Here is a 15,294-nt window from a genome sequence, read left to right on the forward strand (position 1 = left end):
CCCCCAGAAAGAGGTGACCAGGCAAAGACTGGGGGGAAGTGGTGGGTTGGCATTAATTGATAGGAACGGCTTCGAGCAGTTCATGCTGCCTTATCTCTCTCTCCTTTGGATAGCGTGTGTCCGCTGGAGTCCGCGGGGTCGGTGATTAATAGGCGCCATCACTCACTGTCCAGGACGGCTGAAAGGCAGCAGGGAGGGGGCGGCCCTCCCCAGAACTGAGATAACAAGCAGCAGGAATAATGAGTGGTGTCACTCCACTTTTCATTTTGATGGAAAGTCATTACGGGAGTCAACGCCAGCGACAAAGAGCCATGAATCAACTGCTCTGCTATGAAATTAAAATCGAATTGCCGGCCACCCCCAACCCCTACCCTTCCTGGGAAATGGGAATGGGTAGGTGGCTTGGGAGAGGGCTGCTATCCTGGGGTGGGCTCTATCCGATCACAGAGCGGGCAGTTATGGGCAGGAAGTGGACAGGCAGCCAGGGAAGGTGACAGCTCCTGTCTCCACCTTGTTTATCAGACCCCTCCTCCCCAAACCGCATTTTCCCTCTGCCTGGAGGTAAGCTGTGATTAAAAGGAAAATACAGCTTTGCTGGCTCCAACAAGGCTGCTGCTTGACTGCTCCCCCCGGGCTTCTGGCCTGAGTCGGGCGGCCTGGGCCTGGTTATGGAAAGGGGCCCACACGCAGCCATCCCAGAGCCCCTTGCTGAACCATTTGTAGATCTGGGGTCCTCCTTATCACCAGAAGCAAAGGGGAAAAGTCCTCAACTTGGGGCTCCACAGTGACAGCTGATGGCCCGGGGAGCCCACCTGGATCAAGAACCCCACGAAAACAGGTGCGAAGCCTCAACTGCCGGCTCAGCGAAGCAGCATAAGGAACTGTCAGTACTGAGGCAAGAGTTTTTTCCTCTTTTATGAAGTCTGCTATACTAATTAGAAGAAGCTGTGGTTTTCACCTGACAGGCCACAGGGCCAATCACCACAGCTTCTTGTAGAGAACATGGAGAGTGCCAAGATCACCATCAGGTGCTGCTTCCTTCCTGTGGCTTTCCGTCTTCCAGTCGGCCTGGTCTTTTGCCTTGAAGGGCCCCAAAACAACAGCCCTGGCTATCATCTTCATCCCAAAAGCGGAGAAGATGGGCAGGCAAGAACACGGAGGGTGTCACAGAGAGGTTCCCATCAGGTTCACAGGGCGCCCGCTGTACCTCTTGGAGATGTCAGCTTCAATCTGAAAGAGTGATACCAAGTGGGCAGAAGCAGGGGTGCTCAGGGCCTCACTTTGTACAGACTGGGAGTCCTCCCACCGGCAGGCCTCCCTTTCCCATCTCACCAGCTTCTGCAGCTCCTTGGTCTTCTCCAGCAGCAGGTCCAGCTTAGGCTCCAGAGCTGCCTGCTCCTCAAGTGCCTCCTGCTGCTTCTGCACCATCAGCTCTTTCTTCAAAGCCAGCAACTGGGACTGCTTCAGCTTTTGCTGGAGGAATTCAGTCACTCGGTCCACATACCTGTGCAGGGCACTCAGGTGAGTGCTGGGGTAGCTGTGCATCCTGAGCATTCCCATTCAGCTGCTGGGGAGGTGAGAGGCTCGGGAAACCAAACCCCCAATTGGCCGCTTACCCTCACATCCTTAAACCCTTTCCTTTTAAGGAAAACCCACTCCCAGTTCCCCTGTCCTACTCAGGAAGCAAGCAGATTCTTCCTGTATATATCAAACCACCCCCTCTTGTCCCAAAGAGAACCCCTATCCCCAGTGGATGGCAATGGCCAGGAGGCAGGGATGGGGTCTAAGGGGTCATGGAACAAGAGGAGGAATACAAGGAGGCAGAGCTGCTCAAGATGGCAGAGCCTTGCATCAAGGGGAAGCCAGACCTTGGTGAGGCCAGGATCATAAACAGGTGTTGCAGTTGAAGACTGGTAAGCTTGCCAATCAGATCCTCCAGCACTGACACCATGGTAACCGTCTTCTCTTTGGTCTGACCCTGCAGGATGGCTGGAGCCAGCTGGAACTGGCTCACAGACAGGACGTCTGCCTCCTCACTCAACTCCACTGCTCTCTGGGCTAAGAAGATCTCAAGCTGAGGATACAAGAAAGATTGGTTCAGGCTGTACATGATGGCTCACACTTGCAATTCCAGCACTGTGGGAGGCCGAGGCAGGAGGATCGCTTGAGGCCAGGAGTTCAAGACCAGCCTGGGAAACAGTGAGACCCTGTCTCTACAGAAATTTTTAAAATTAGCCAAACATGGTGGTATATGCCTGTAGTCCCAGCTACTCAGGAGGCTGAGGCCGGAGGATCACTTGAGCCCAGGAGTTCGAGGTTATAGTGAGCTATGATTGCTCCACTGCACTCCAGACTGGGCGACAGAGAAACTCTTTTTAAAAAAAAGGAAGCAAGAAAAAAAGAAGATAAATTGGTTCAAACTGAGAAAAGAACTCAGAATCTAAGCCCTCAGACTACTCGAAATGCAAAAATGAGACATGAGGGCTAGACCCTGGGTAACGAGGGGTTATTTCCTCTGAACACTGCAAGTGCTAGGAGAGACTACTGTCACCCTTCAGTCCCCAACTCCTATCTCACCCTAACCCCGGGACCTCTGTCCTTTCTCCCCAGCCTGGGATGAGATAACTGAGAACACAGAGACTCAAAGGGTTCTCTCTGCCCAGGGAAGGTATTTATTTTGTCTCCATGGGAGGAATGAGATTCAGGGAACAGAAATACATGTTTGAGAAGCACCAGATTAAGGCAAGGCTGAAAGGAATACAAGAGCCAGCCATATTAATTTATCAATCCTATTCTGCCATTAAAACTTCACAGATATCTTTTGTCCTCTCCCCTTGAGGCTGGGAGGAGACTCTGGGCAGAAAGAGGAGAGAACTGGGTGAGGACAGAACTTTCAGCAGGCTCTCCGAACCAGCAGGCTACTGGGAAGGGAGCAGATATAGAGATTAACAAAGACAGGACCCCGTTCTCCCAGCCTTACAACAAAGGTCCAAGAACACTGGCTCCTTATGCTGGGCTGCTCAACACCTTAGCCACACGGATTGTGCTTAAACACAAATGAGATCATGTTCCTAACCTGCTCGAAACCTCCAACAGCTTCCCAGTTCACTCAGAGGCAAACCAAGGTTCAGACGCTACATCTCTGAGCTCTTCTACTCCCCACCAGCTCTCTCCTCAGCCACACCAGCCTCCATGTTGCTGGTCAACTGTGCAAGACCTGCTCCCACCTTGGGACCTCTGCACTTGCTCTCTCTGCCTGGGAAGCCCTTCTGCCAGACATCTGCATGGTTCTCTCTGCACCGCCTGCAGTCTTGATTACAGGTCACCTTCTCAATGAGGCCTTCCCTGACCACCAGATACAAAACCATAGCCCTTCCCAACATTCTCGTCATCCTCCCCTACTTTCTTTTTCTCCGTGGCATTTAGTGCCATCTAGCATCCTGCACATTTTATTTATTTATCTTCTTTCCAGTCTGCATTCCCCATTAGAATATAAGCTCCATGAGGTCAAGGACTTTGACTGTCTTATTCACCACCCAAGTTCTGGTGCCTAAGATAGTGCCAGGTGCCTAAGAGGTACCTGATAAGTAACTGGATGAATAGGAGGCATCTAATATGTGAGGCTCCTGCTGTAGGACACAGAAAGCACTCACACCCTTCACAAAAACAGGAGGGGTCAGGTCAGGCGTCTGGAGAGAGGCCACCTGTGCTGGTGCCATGCCTCCCCCTGCATCTTCCAGAGATGACAGTACCTCCATGAGTTCATCAAGGAACTGATTCCGGGTCTCAGTGTATTCAAGAAGTGTCAGGGCATCTGGGCCCCTGGCAACACCTTCTGGAGCTGCCAGGAAGAGACAGAGAAGTGATAAAGGATCAGAGGACTGGAGAAGGAAAAGACCCTCAAGTTTGAGAAGCCCTGGAGGATTAATACGGACAGACTCACTGTGCTAAAGCCACTTCTTGTTCCAATCCAAGGGGGAAGGCTACCTTGTCCCAGGTGTCTCAGCTCTAATCAGGTACCACTTTCCAACCCCCAGACTGAGAGGAGAACCAGAGCTGGGTTCAGAGGGGTAGAAAGGCCGGCTCTCTGCTCTGGTGGACCGCAGGAGGTAAAGTTTCATCCTGCACCGCCCTCTAGTGGGTAAGACACCACTACATCTTCTCTGCTGTTGGTGCGGGGGTCATGTCACACTCCAGGGCCCCGATCCCCCTAGAGCCCTTCTACCATAACAGCTGGCCCACATTTGGTCTCTAAAAAGTTGAGAGTTTCTAAACTCTCAACTTTTAAGAACCTCTCTTGGGCCAGGCGCGGTGGCTCACACCTATAATCCCAGCATTTGGGGGGCCGAGGCAGGTGGATCACCTGAGGTCAAGTTCCAAACCAGCCTGACCAACATGGAGAAACCCCGTCTCTACTAAAAAAATATAAAATTAGCTGGGCGTGGTGGTGCATGCCTGTAATCCCAGCTACTCGGGAGGCTGAGGCAGGAGAATAGCTTGAACCCAGGAGGTGGAGGTTGCAGTGAGCTGAGATCATGCCATTGCACTCCAACCTGGGCAACAAGAGTGAAACTCCGTCTCCAGAAAAAAAAAAAAAGAACCTCTCTTGGTCCCCCTCAGCTCACATCCTCATCAAGGTTCTGAGAAACAGTTAAATGTACAAGAAGCCTCATCTTAGCGCTGCATTTTTTCTGTTTCTAGACATGTGGGGGCCCTTGAGCACCCCACTTTTGCCAGGGCTGCAGGGGATGGTGCACTTACCCTGGGTTCCTGCTTCCAGCACTGTGATCTGCAAAGCAACAGCACCGTCTCCCCAGTCTATCCCATCACCTCCAGGGTCCTGGAAGGAGAGCAAAGAACCACAGCAATGGGGGGAGCCTTTTCCTGAGCCAAGGAGCCAGAATAAACCAAAGCCCTTGATGAGGTCAATGGCTGCACATTCCAACTCTATTAAGGATTTGCAGCCCTGACTTAGGTGGCAAAAATGGCAGTATGGCCCATCATCCCTGCTCTGTAGTGTTCCCACCTGCCTTTACCCCTACACCCCATACCAAACATCAAAATTTAACTCTGACATGGGCTGGGTGTAGTGGCTCACGCCTGTAATCCCAGCACCTCAGGAGGCCAAGGCAGGTGGATCACCTAAGGTCAGGAGTTACCAGCATGGCCAACATGGCAAAACCCCGTCTCTATTAAAAATACAAAAATCAGCCGGGCACGGTGGCTCACGCCTGTAATCCCAGCACTTTGGGAGGCTGAGGCGGGTGGATCACGAGGTCAGGAGATCGAAACCATCCTGGCTAACATGGTGAAACCCCATCTCTACTAAAAATACAAAACAATTAGCCGGGAGTGGTGACGGGCACCTGTAGTCCCAGCTACTCAGGAGGCTGAGGCAGGAGAATGGCGTGAACCCGGGAGGCGGAGCTTGCAGTGAGCCGATCACACCACTGCACTCCAGCCTGGGTGACAGAGCGAGACTCTGTCTCAAAAAACAAACAAACAAACAAAATACAAAAATTAGAGGGGTGTGGTGGTGGGTGCCTATAATCCCAACTACTTGGGAGGCTGAGGCAGGAGAATCACCTGAACCCCAGAGGTGGAAGTTGCAGTGAGCTGAGATCGCGCCACTGCACTCCAGCCTGGGTGACAGAATGAGACTCTGTCTCAAAAAACAAAACAAAACTCTGACATGTGATGTGTGAAACTCTGCCTCCCTTGGACTATACCTGGTCTTAGAGCTATGAACTTCAAGTGATGCCTTTACAGACACAAATGACACTTTTCTTATGGTTAGAGTAGTGATCAGAGAGAGACAGACTGAGAAGGCCTCCTCACCTTTGAATCTGATTCCGGGAAGATGCCCCAGTCGATTCCAGCAGCCTCGGCAGAGATGCCAGAGTCAGTCCCCTCAGACACTGCCTCTACCGCAAAGTCGCCCCAGTCAATCTGGAAAGGGAAAGAGAGTGTTAGCTCACGGAAGATGGATTTAAAAAGGGCCAGGCGTGGTGGCTCATGTCTGTAACCCCAGTACTTTGGGAGGCCGAGGATAGTGGATTGCTTGAGCCCAGGAGTTTGAGACCAGCCTGGGCAATATGGCAAAATCCTGTCCCTACAAAGATGTTAATAAAAAATTAGCTAGGAGTGGTGGTGCAAACCTGTAATCCCAGCTATCTGGGAGGCTGACTTGGGAGGATCACTTGAGGCTGAAAGGCAGAGGTTGCAGTCAGCTAAGATCATGCCACCGCACTCCAGCCTGGGCAACAGAGCAAGGCCCAGTCTCAAAATTAATTAATTTAAAAAGGAGGGTGGGACTGCCTTCCCACAGGCCTCAGCTGCTTCTGTAGAGAGCACACTGTTCAAATGCAGTGGCCTCTAAGCTACCCCAAAGAAAGCCCATCTTCAGAGAGCTCACATGATGGAGGTTCCGAGTTCAAAGCGAACCACCTTGCAAAGCCTCTGTGGCACTCACTCACCTATACTCAGAAAAATAAAGGAGTAGGGCCTCCTGGGCCCTTCTACCTACAGTCACTCTCACACAAATCCCCCTTTCTTCCCTCTGGGTCTTGGGTTGGGCTGTTGTGGGTGGGGAGGGGACAAGCAGCTCCCACTCCACTCCCACAGCTCATCACGAGGCCCATCTTACCGCGTCTTCTGCCACCTGCTCCGGAAGCTCCTCGAGGTGGGGTCGCTCCACCACAGAGGGCTCTGTCCCTGTCCTCCACTCGTACACCGTTGAGTTTCCCCGCTTCTGCACGAACTGCAGCATTGGCAACACCTGCTCTGTGGGGCTTCAACAGAGCACACAACTGACTCTCCTGCCGACCATGCATAAGGTCAACAATGGGCTTTGGCCTGGGCCACATGGTCAAATGGGCAAGGCCCCCACAGGTTCAGGTGTGTAAAAAGAGTTCAAATGTTATATGGGAACAAGACAACTGGAGAAGGGACATGAGCTGGGGAACACAGGCAAAGCACCCCCACCAGAAGCTGAGGCCTCTTTACCTCTCACACACAAACCCCACAGACGCCTGGTACACGTCAATGGCTTCCCCCAGGGACTGCTGAGCCGCTGCCCCGATCTCAGCCAGCTGACTCGGCAGGTCCTTCACCAGGGCCAGCAGTTCTCCTCGGACATTTTCGCCCTAGAGAGGGGAAAAGAGGTGGAGTGAGACAGAAGTGGTGAGAGGTGGAGTCCAACAGATTGAAAAAAACATCCAAAGACCGAAGAAAAGTAAGACACTGGCCCAAAGGGGGCGCAACCAGGCTGAGGGGTCAGACGGGGTCAAAGGAAGACAAGCAAGGGCCCAGATGTCCTCTGGCTGCGAAGAGGCTGCCGCCGCTCACCGTGATACCATACTGCTTGCAGGAGTGGTAGAACTGCTCCCGCATCTCGGCAGCCCCTGCCTGGCACTCCTCCTCCTTGCGGCTGTATTCTTGCTGCAGCTGCTGGCACTTGGCAATCTGCTTCTTCAGTGAGGGGATCTCATAGTTGACATTCCGAACCAGGAGGCTAGAGAGTTCCACTGAGAAGTGCCCAGGAAATTCAGCCCAGGACACCCCCACATGAGGCAGGCATGCCCCAGGATGCACACACACCCTTTGTGGTGGTGAAGAGCATGAAGTCAGCTTCCCTGCCCCACTTGTTCCCAGCTGTGGAGCCTAAGACAAGTTGTTTAACCCCTCTAATCCAACCCTCATCTGTAAAACAGTGACAATAACATTTATCATGAAGACGCAAGAGGGAATCCACATGACACACCAAGCACAATTCCTTGCATTTAGTAGATGCTCAGTAAATATTAGCCATTATTATCATTTATACTAAACCCAACCCAAACACAATTAGTCCTGTAGTTGCTCTCTCTCAGTCACTTGATATTCGCTCCCAGGAAAACCCGTGCCTCTTCTGCCTTGCAGAATGGGGGTGCGGGCGTAGGGGTGGGGGCAGCACACTCCCGCTAAGCAATAGGTGAGTGGTGGAGGACCCACACACACCTGCTCGCTGAGGCATGGTGAATGCCCACTACCGGCCTGGACCTCCTCCTTCCCCCAGCACTCCACCCAGGGAAAATCAACTCCATCAAAAACAATTGATTCTACCACCTACAAACAGGCAACATCTATACTCCAGTCTCTTCCCACTCACAGACTGTGCCTCCTATAAGCCTGGTATCTCAGAACTCTGAGAGTGGGCTTCCCCATGGATACCAGGGCTCCCAGGCCAGGCCACTTTACCTAAGTAGGTGTTGTCCTTCTCATACAGGGCTATAATCTCCTGCCAATCCTGAGTAAGAACAGAAAGACGACGTTAAGCCAGAAGAGCACTCAACAGCCACATCCCAGCTCAATCCCTAAACAGGGGAAGTTCTCCCAGCCTTCATATCACATCAAACACAAACTCCTTGTCCTTCTTTCAACTCTGCTGGCTGGACCACCCACTTTAAGAGTGCAGGCAATCCCTAAAGCAGTGGGTTTGAAAATTAAACTCAGGGATAGGATCCACTTTTGGAATAAACTATAGAGACAGAGTGAAAGTTCAGGAAATATTCTATGTAGGCCTCCCCACTGGAGCCTCAGAGAGACCACAGAGGCTATGACTCCTCGGACTGGATGTCCCCAGCCACATACTACCAGCCCTTGGCCCACACTTGCCTTCATCCGCTGTGAAGAGTATCGGCCAAAAATATTTTTCGTGGAGGCCTCTGTGCCTTTGAGAAGGTCCAGGATTCTTAGGCAGTGAAAGTAGTGAATGTCTAGAAAGCAAGAGACAGGATTTTGAGAACTAAAGTATCTTCCTCACCTACTCTGGGCACTGCAGGTGGCTGATTCATGTATAATATACTACCAGTAACTTTAGTGTGTAGCTTTTCCCTTAATCATTTCATAGTGCAAGAAGCCAGTATCTATACCTCAAATAAAAATCGCTCCCTCTCTACAGGCCAGCCCTGGTGGCTAAATAACAAGAGAGTAGCTCAGCTGATACATACTACCTCAGCAAAGAGGGGACTCCAGTGACAGCCCCTAAGCACTCACAGGACCCAGACAGCAGCTGGGCGATCTCTTCGCTCTCTGGCATATCCTGGATGGCAGCATTGATCTTCTCGCGGATCGTCAGCACCAGACTCTGCCATTTCAGGCTGCAGTGCCTTCTGTCCACCAGCCAATCTACATGAGAAGCACCCAAATTAGAGCATTCCCATTCACATCACCAAAATTCCATCACTAATTTGAGTGAAATACACTGAAATTAGTCTAAAAGTTGTCTTTACATTGATTAAAGTATGGGGGTTATGGGAAGACGGGAATAAAGACAAGCCCAAAGAGATGCCTGGGGCTAAACCAGGCTCTGACAATCTGACTTCATTAGCAGTGTGATTTTTATAGAGCAATTGCCTCAACACAGGGATAACAAAAAGTTTGAATTGGAAATGCCACTTTTGACCATTCTCAATTCCCCATAATATTTTTGCTTCTATGGGTAATTATATCTTTCTTCCTGACAGAGGATGCTGCTCAACTTCCATTTCCTCAGGGCTGGGATTAACCATGACAGTGGAAAATACAAGCTGGTTATGCCAAGTACCGGATGAATGAACAGCTGCAAAGCTCCTAATACCTACAGCGCCCTAAGGACTAGATAACATGACTCTATTGTGAACAGTGAAGTACCACCCTATACATGTGAATACCAATGGGACTGACCTCTCAAAGACTGGGCCCAGATTTGTGGCTTCGGAGCCATGCATATTTCCTCAGTGAGAGCTAAGAGCTGAGCTTTGTGGTCAAATGGTCCTGGGTTCTCGTTATCAAGTTTCTTGAGCAAGTCTACTATTCTGTGCCTCAGTTTTCCCACATGTAAAATGGGGAACAATAAGACACTGACTAGAAAAGGGAATGCAGGTAAAACACTGAACAGTGTACCTGAGACATGGCAAGGACTCAAAAAATCATAGTGATCATTTTTATCATGTCAAGTGCCTAAAACAGCACCTGGTACAAAAAAAACCCTCAATGAATGGTGGTCATTTTATTGGTCCTTTTCATGACCAAGAACAAGCTCACACACCAAGACTGCACATGGGCTGAAGGGCCAGTACAAATCTGAAGGAAGGCTAAAGAAGCTCCCCTCGTGGCCACCAAGCAGGACTGACTAAATGGCCCTACAGAGCGGTGAATTCAGAACTTGAACTCTGCCAACCAGTCAAATGCTGGGGTCCCACACTAGTATCAGTTATACTCCCTCTGCTATATTCCTGTAAAGTTTTCAGAAAGAAAAATTCTGTTGATGTCACAGAACTAGAAGCAATGGACTGGGGTAGTCAAACAGACACCATCTTAAGGACAAGACTGGCATCAAATCCATGAATCCAATAAGCATTTTAAAATGCCAGGAGCTGTGTGATCAGATGAAGAGGCCTTCCCTAACTATGAACTGGGGAAGAGGTATGTAGGCCCCATACAGACAACCTGGAGATGGCCAGGACACTAAAAGGTCTTCATTTGCAACTGGGTCTTAGGTCCCTCTTCCTCCTAAAATCAAGGGGGAGGTGGAAGCTTTTTAAATGAGTTTTTTTTTTTTCCTGGCATAATGCAAAAGGCATGGACAGTGGGTCAGACAGACTTAAGTTCCAATTCAGATGTGCCACTTAGTGGTTGACTGTTCTTTGTCTTCTTTTTGAGATGGAGTTTCGCTCTTGTTGCCCAGGCTGGAGTGCAATGGTGAGATCTCGGCTCACCGCAACCTCTGCCTCTCGGGTTCAAGCGATTCTCCCACCTCAGCCTCCCGAGTAACTGGGATTACAGGCATGTGCTACCACGCCCAGCTACTTTTTATTTATTTATTTATTTTCTATTTTTAGTCATGGAGACATGGAGACAAGGTTTCTCCATGTTGCTCAGGCTGGTCTCGAACTCCCGACCTCAGGTGATTCACCCGCCTCGGCCTCCCACAGTGCTGGAATTACGGGCATGAGCCACCGCGCCCGTCCGTGGTTGACTGTTTTTAAAGCGAGTCATTTATCCTGTCCCTGAATGATACGATAACATATGTTATTAAAGGAAAAAACGCAGGTCAAACAGACTCCACATATGGTTCCTTCCCGCTGCTATCAGGTAAGCAGGTCTGGCCACAGATGGGGCATAGAACGAGGCCAGTGGTCAGCATCTCGACCCAGGCTTTCAGGCATCAGAACTCCCAGCTGTTGGACACAGGGGGCAACGAACAGGCCTCCCCCCGACAGTCAGCTGCGCGGTGGCGCCCCCTCCTACCGAGCAGCTTGCTGGTCTGGATGTCGATGGGCACGTGCTGATGGTCCTGGCGGGAAACACGGTAGTGGGGGGGGGCGTGAGCGCGGAGAGCGGACGTACCACTCGCGCGCTCATTTCACGGTCCCAACCACCACCCTGCAGGGCCAGAACGGGGCCAGAGCGATGGGCTGGGTTGAGCCGCTCCCGGAGGGATACCGGGGACATAGGTTAGGGGTCCGCGGCCAGTCCCCAGCACACCCATCTCCTGTCCCCACACCTCCATCTTTCCTCCACTTCCGCTTCAGGCTGGAGACTCTGGCCCGCCCCGCCCTACCACCAATCCAGTGGCGTTGTGGCCGAGCCTCCGTTTAGACACAAACGGGCCTCCTTCGGCCCCGTCGCCGCCTTCCGTACAGCCAATCAGGGCTTACGCTCCACAGGCCTCAAGCCCCGCCCACCCCAGGCTCCGAATGGCTGAGCTCGGGGGGGGCGGGAGAATAGAGACAGCCAATCGGAGACGCGAGGCGGGCTCAGGGCGCGGGACGGGAGGGGGTGCGCTGCAGCGGCCGTGCGATTGCGACAGGCGGCGCTCGAGAGCCCAGCCTGGCAGCCGCTTCCCCTGGCGGGCACTGGGTCCTCTCCACGCAGATTGAGGCGTCTGCTGGCGGGGTCCTAGCGCCGATATGGGAGGCCGTTGCAAATACCTTCTTCCCTCCTTGCGTCGCTTTACCATCCAGAGCAGTGTGCAGGTCTCTTGTGGCACTTGTCATGCTTTGCCTTCTCATTCAGTTTCTCTAATAGACATGGTTGAGCACCTGCAACGTGTTGGGCGATTAGGGCAGGGAAGGGGAGGGAGGAGAGTCGGTGAGACGTCCCAAAGAGAACACCTACATTGAGTCTAAACGAAGAGCTGAAGATAGCTGGGTGATGTGGGAAGAGGAGTTTTAGGTGGAAGAGACTACACAGACAAAGCTTAGGTGGCCGCAAACTGCAAGAGGGGTGCAAGCAACAACAGGCAGGCGGGACGGGCAACATAATTTGTGAGGTCCAGTGCAAAATGGAAATGCACGGCTGCTTGTTACAAAATGATGAAGAATTTCAAGATGAAGTCGGCTCCGCGGGCAGGCCAACCTCTGTGCCGTAGATGGTTTGAGGCAGCGAGTGGCTACAGGAGAGGCTGTAAGGGTGGAAAGGTCATATCAAAGGGAGACTCATTAAGGAACTTGGACTTCATCCCTTCAGACAGAGGAATCACAGAAGGGGTTTGAGGCAGGGAGGAACCTGTACAGATAGGCTGCTAGGATGATGGATGCATGGGAGATAAGACTGGGGACAAGGAGACTGGAAGGAGGTTGTTATCGAGGGATTATAGCCTGAGCTGGGACACAAGATATGAGGAGGAAGGGGAAGGGCTGGATCTGAGGAATATTTAGGAGGAAAATGAATAGGACTTGGCAATTGATTGGCTGTTTGGGTGGAGGAGAGAGACACTAAGGATGACACCTAGGTGATTAAGTGGGAACCACCACCTGAGACAGGGATGCAGGATGCTGAGCAGGTGTTGGGGAAGAGGGGTCTAGCTTTGAATCTAGTCTGGCAATGCTGGGAGACCCCCCCAGATGGAAAGTGTGCAGAAGGCACTTGGGTCTATAATTTTGGAGTTCAAGGGAGTTGTCCGGGCTGGAGATACAGCTTGGAGAGTCACAAGCTGGCTAATCTGTGGTCCGAGTGGTGGCTGAAGCTAAGGGAGAGTCTGAGATTGGCCAAGAAGTGGGTAGAGTAAGGAGGGAGGATAGGCTGAGGCCAGATCCCCCAGGTTTTTGAGACGGAGTCGCGCTCTGTCACCCGGCCTGTAGTGCAGTGACGCGATCTCGGCTCACTGCAAGCTCCGCCTCCCGGGTTCACGCCATTCTCCTGCCTCAGCCTCCCGAGTAGCTGGGACTACATGCGCCCGCCACCACGCCCGGCTAATTTTTTTTGTATTTTTAGTAGAGACGTGTTAGCCAGGATGGTCTCGATCTCCTGACCTCGTGATCCGCCCGCCTCGGCCTCCTAAAGTGCTAGGATTACAGGCTTGAGCCACCGCGCCCGGCCCTGGGTATGCCATTTCTAAATATTCCTTCCCCAGCTCCTGCTCACCACAGCACAACACTTGTGGCTTAGTAAATTTTTGATTGAAATGCATAGTGTGATACAGCAGCGGGAAGACCTAGATTCTGCCCAGTGAGGTCTTGGACCATTTCTATAACCTATCTGATAGCCACAGTTTCCCGACATGGAGATAACAGCTATCCTATCTCAGGGTATTTCTGTTTAGAGGCTTAAATAAACACACTAGTAACTCATGACAGTTTACAACATACTGTGGATATATTTCTCATGCTTTGTAAACTCTCCCTATATGAAATATCATATATGGGCCGGGCGCGGTGGCTCACGCCTGTAATCCCAGCACTTTTGGGAGACTGAGACAGGCGGATCACCTAAGGTCAGGAATTTGAGACCAGCCTGATCAACATGGTGAAATCCCATCTCTGAAAAAAACAAAAAACACGCCGGGTACGGTGGCTCACGCCTGTAATCTCAGCACTTTGGGAGGCTGAGGCAGGTGGATCACGAGGTCAGGAGTTTGAGACCAGCCTGATCAACATGGTGAAACCCCGTCTTTACTAAAAATACGAAAATTAGCTGGGCGTGGTGGCGTACGCCTGTAATCCCAGCTACTCAGGAAGCTGAGGCAGGAGAACTGCTTGAACCCGGGAGGCGGAGGCTGCAGTGAGCCGATATTGCGCCACCGCACTCCAGCCTGGGCGACAGAGTGAGACTCCATCTCAAAAACAAAACAAAACAAAAAACAAACAAACAAAAACAAAAACCATCCCGGCGTGGTGGTGCATGCCTGCAGTCCCAGCTACTCAGCTACTCGGCAGGCTGCGGCGGAAGAATCACTTGAACCCGGGAGGCGGAGGTTGCAATGAGCCGAGGCTGCGCCACTGCACTCCAGTCTGGGCAACAGAGTGAGACTCCATCTCGAAATATATATATATGTCATATATGATCATTATTATTATAGAACGGATTGAAAAACTGCTCTGAAAATGGCTCATAGGGCTGAACTAAGGGCCTTTTCAGGGATCTTTCATGGGAATTTGGCTCCCATCTGAGTCAGCCTGACTCGGGCTGTAGGAATTGCTCAGGCTCCTCCATGATTAAACACACACTTAACTGGGCCCCAACTATGTGCTCGGGGCTCTCTGGGACATCTCAAGAAGCAAGGCAATGCCCTGCCCTCAAGGTGTATCTATCTCTCTTCCTTGAACCAACAGGCTGGGCAGAACAGGACAGGGTGGGTCTGGAAGACCCAGCCCAGGTGAGTTGATGGAAGCAGGGACCACCAGCACCTCAGCCCCACCCACAGCTCCCCAAGGTGACTCACGTGGAGCAGAAGCATGTTTGAGAACAGTTCTGCCCAGCTACTGACTCCAGGGAGGCTGTCCCAAAGCCAGAGGCTCTGGGAGAGAAACTGCCTCTGCTGACTGCAGAGGCTCTGGGGGACAGCCTGCCAAAGGCACATGCTTCTGTGTTCCCAAAGAGTGTAGGAGCATGGGCCTTTGGCGGGTTTCTGCACTTTTCCAAGGCCACAGGGAACTTCAGGGCCTATGGGCAGATAAGCACATAATTGGTCTGGCATCCAGGGCATCGACTCTATCTCCTTCAGGAGACTTTAGTCATCGGGGCTCCCAGCAGCTAGAAGGAGGCAGAGAGAGGTATGGTAGGTTTCTGACCAGGAATCTCTCAGTTCTCTGCTGATTTAGCAGATGGGACCCTGGGAGAGGGGCAGCACATGTAGAGAGGTGAGGAGGATATACCAGGGCTGTGCCAGCTTTGGACAAGGAAGCACAGAGCCTGAAGGCACTGTGTAGGCAGCCTGACTTGCCATCCATTATTGTTGTTGTTAGCTTGCTCATTACGTGATAAACATGCCCACGTGCCAGTGTAGATCTAAATGTTTTACAAGCCTTATCTAATGTGATTCTTCTAACA

General features: G+C 51.7%; 1 protein-coding gene across 1 annotated transcript; it reads right to left on the reverse strand.

Moving 5' to 3' along the window:
• Positions 1-244: 244 nt before the first annotated feature.
• CDK5RAP3 (CDK5 regulatory subunit associated protein 3) lies at positions 245-11,695 on the reverse strand. The gene is made up of 14 exons (XM_054456022.2): positions 11,528-11,695; positions 11,272-11,317; positions 9,037-9,168; positions 8,656-8,756; positions 8,239-8,287; positions 7,348-7,526; positions 7,006-7,145; positions 6,647-6,791; positions 5,839-5,949; positions 4,762-4,840; positions 3,753-3,841; positions 1,869-2,074; positions 1,333-1,504; positions 245-1,230 (listed from the first exon to the last, which is right to left on the reverse strand). Exons 1-14 carry the CDS (start codon positions 11,531-11,533, stop codon positions 1,165-1,167), a joined length of 1,521 nt encoding a protein of 506 aa, XP_054311997.2. The 5' UTR covers positions 11,534-11,695; the 3' UTR covers positions 245-1,164.
• Between the last annotated feature and the right edge of the window lie 3,599 nt (positions 11,696-15,294).

Source organism: Pongo pygmaeus, chromosome 19, assembly GCF_028885625.2.
Source record: "Pongo pygmaeus isolate AG05252 chromosome 19, NHGRI_mPonPyg2-v2.0_pri, whole genome shotgun sequence".
Classification (NCBI taxonomy): Eukaryota; Metazoa; Chordata; class Mammalia; order Primates; family Hominidae; genus Pongo; species Pongo pygmaeus.

Coding starts and splice junctions, on each gene's coding strand:
- CDK5RAP3 (XM_054456022.2), bottom strand. Junction 7,527..8,238: donor GAAGGACAACACCTACTTAG/GTAAAGTGGCCT, acceptor GGCACTTCTCAG/TGGAACTCTCTAGCCTCCTG. Junction 7,146..7,347: donor GCAAGCAGTATGGTATCACG/GTGAGCGGCGGC, acceptor TCCCCTCTCTAG/GGCGAAAATGTCCGAGGAGA.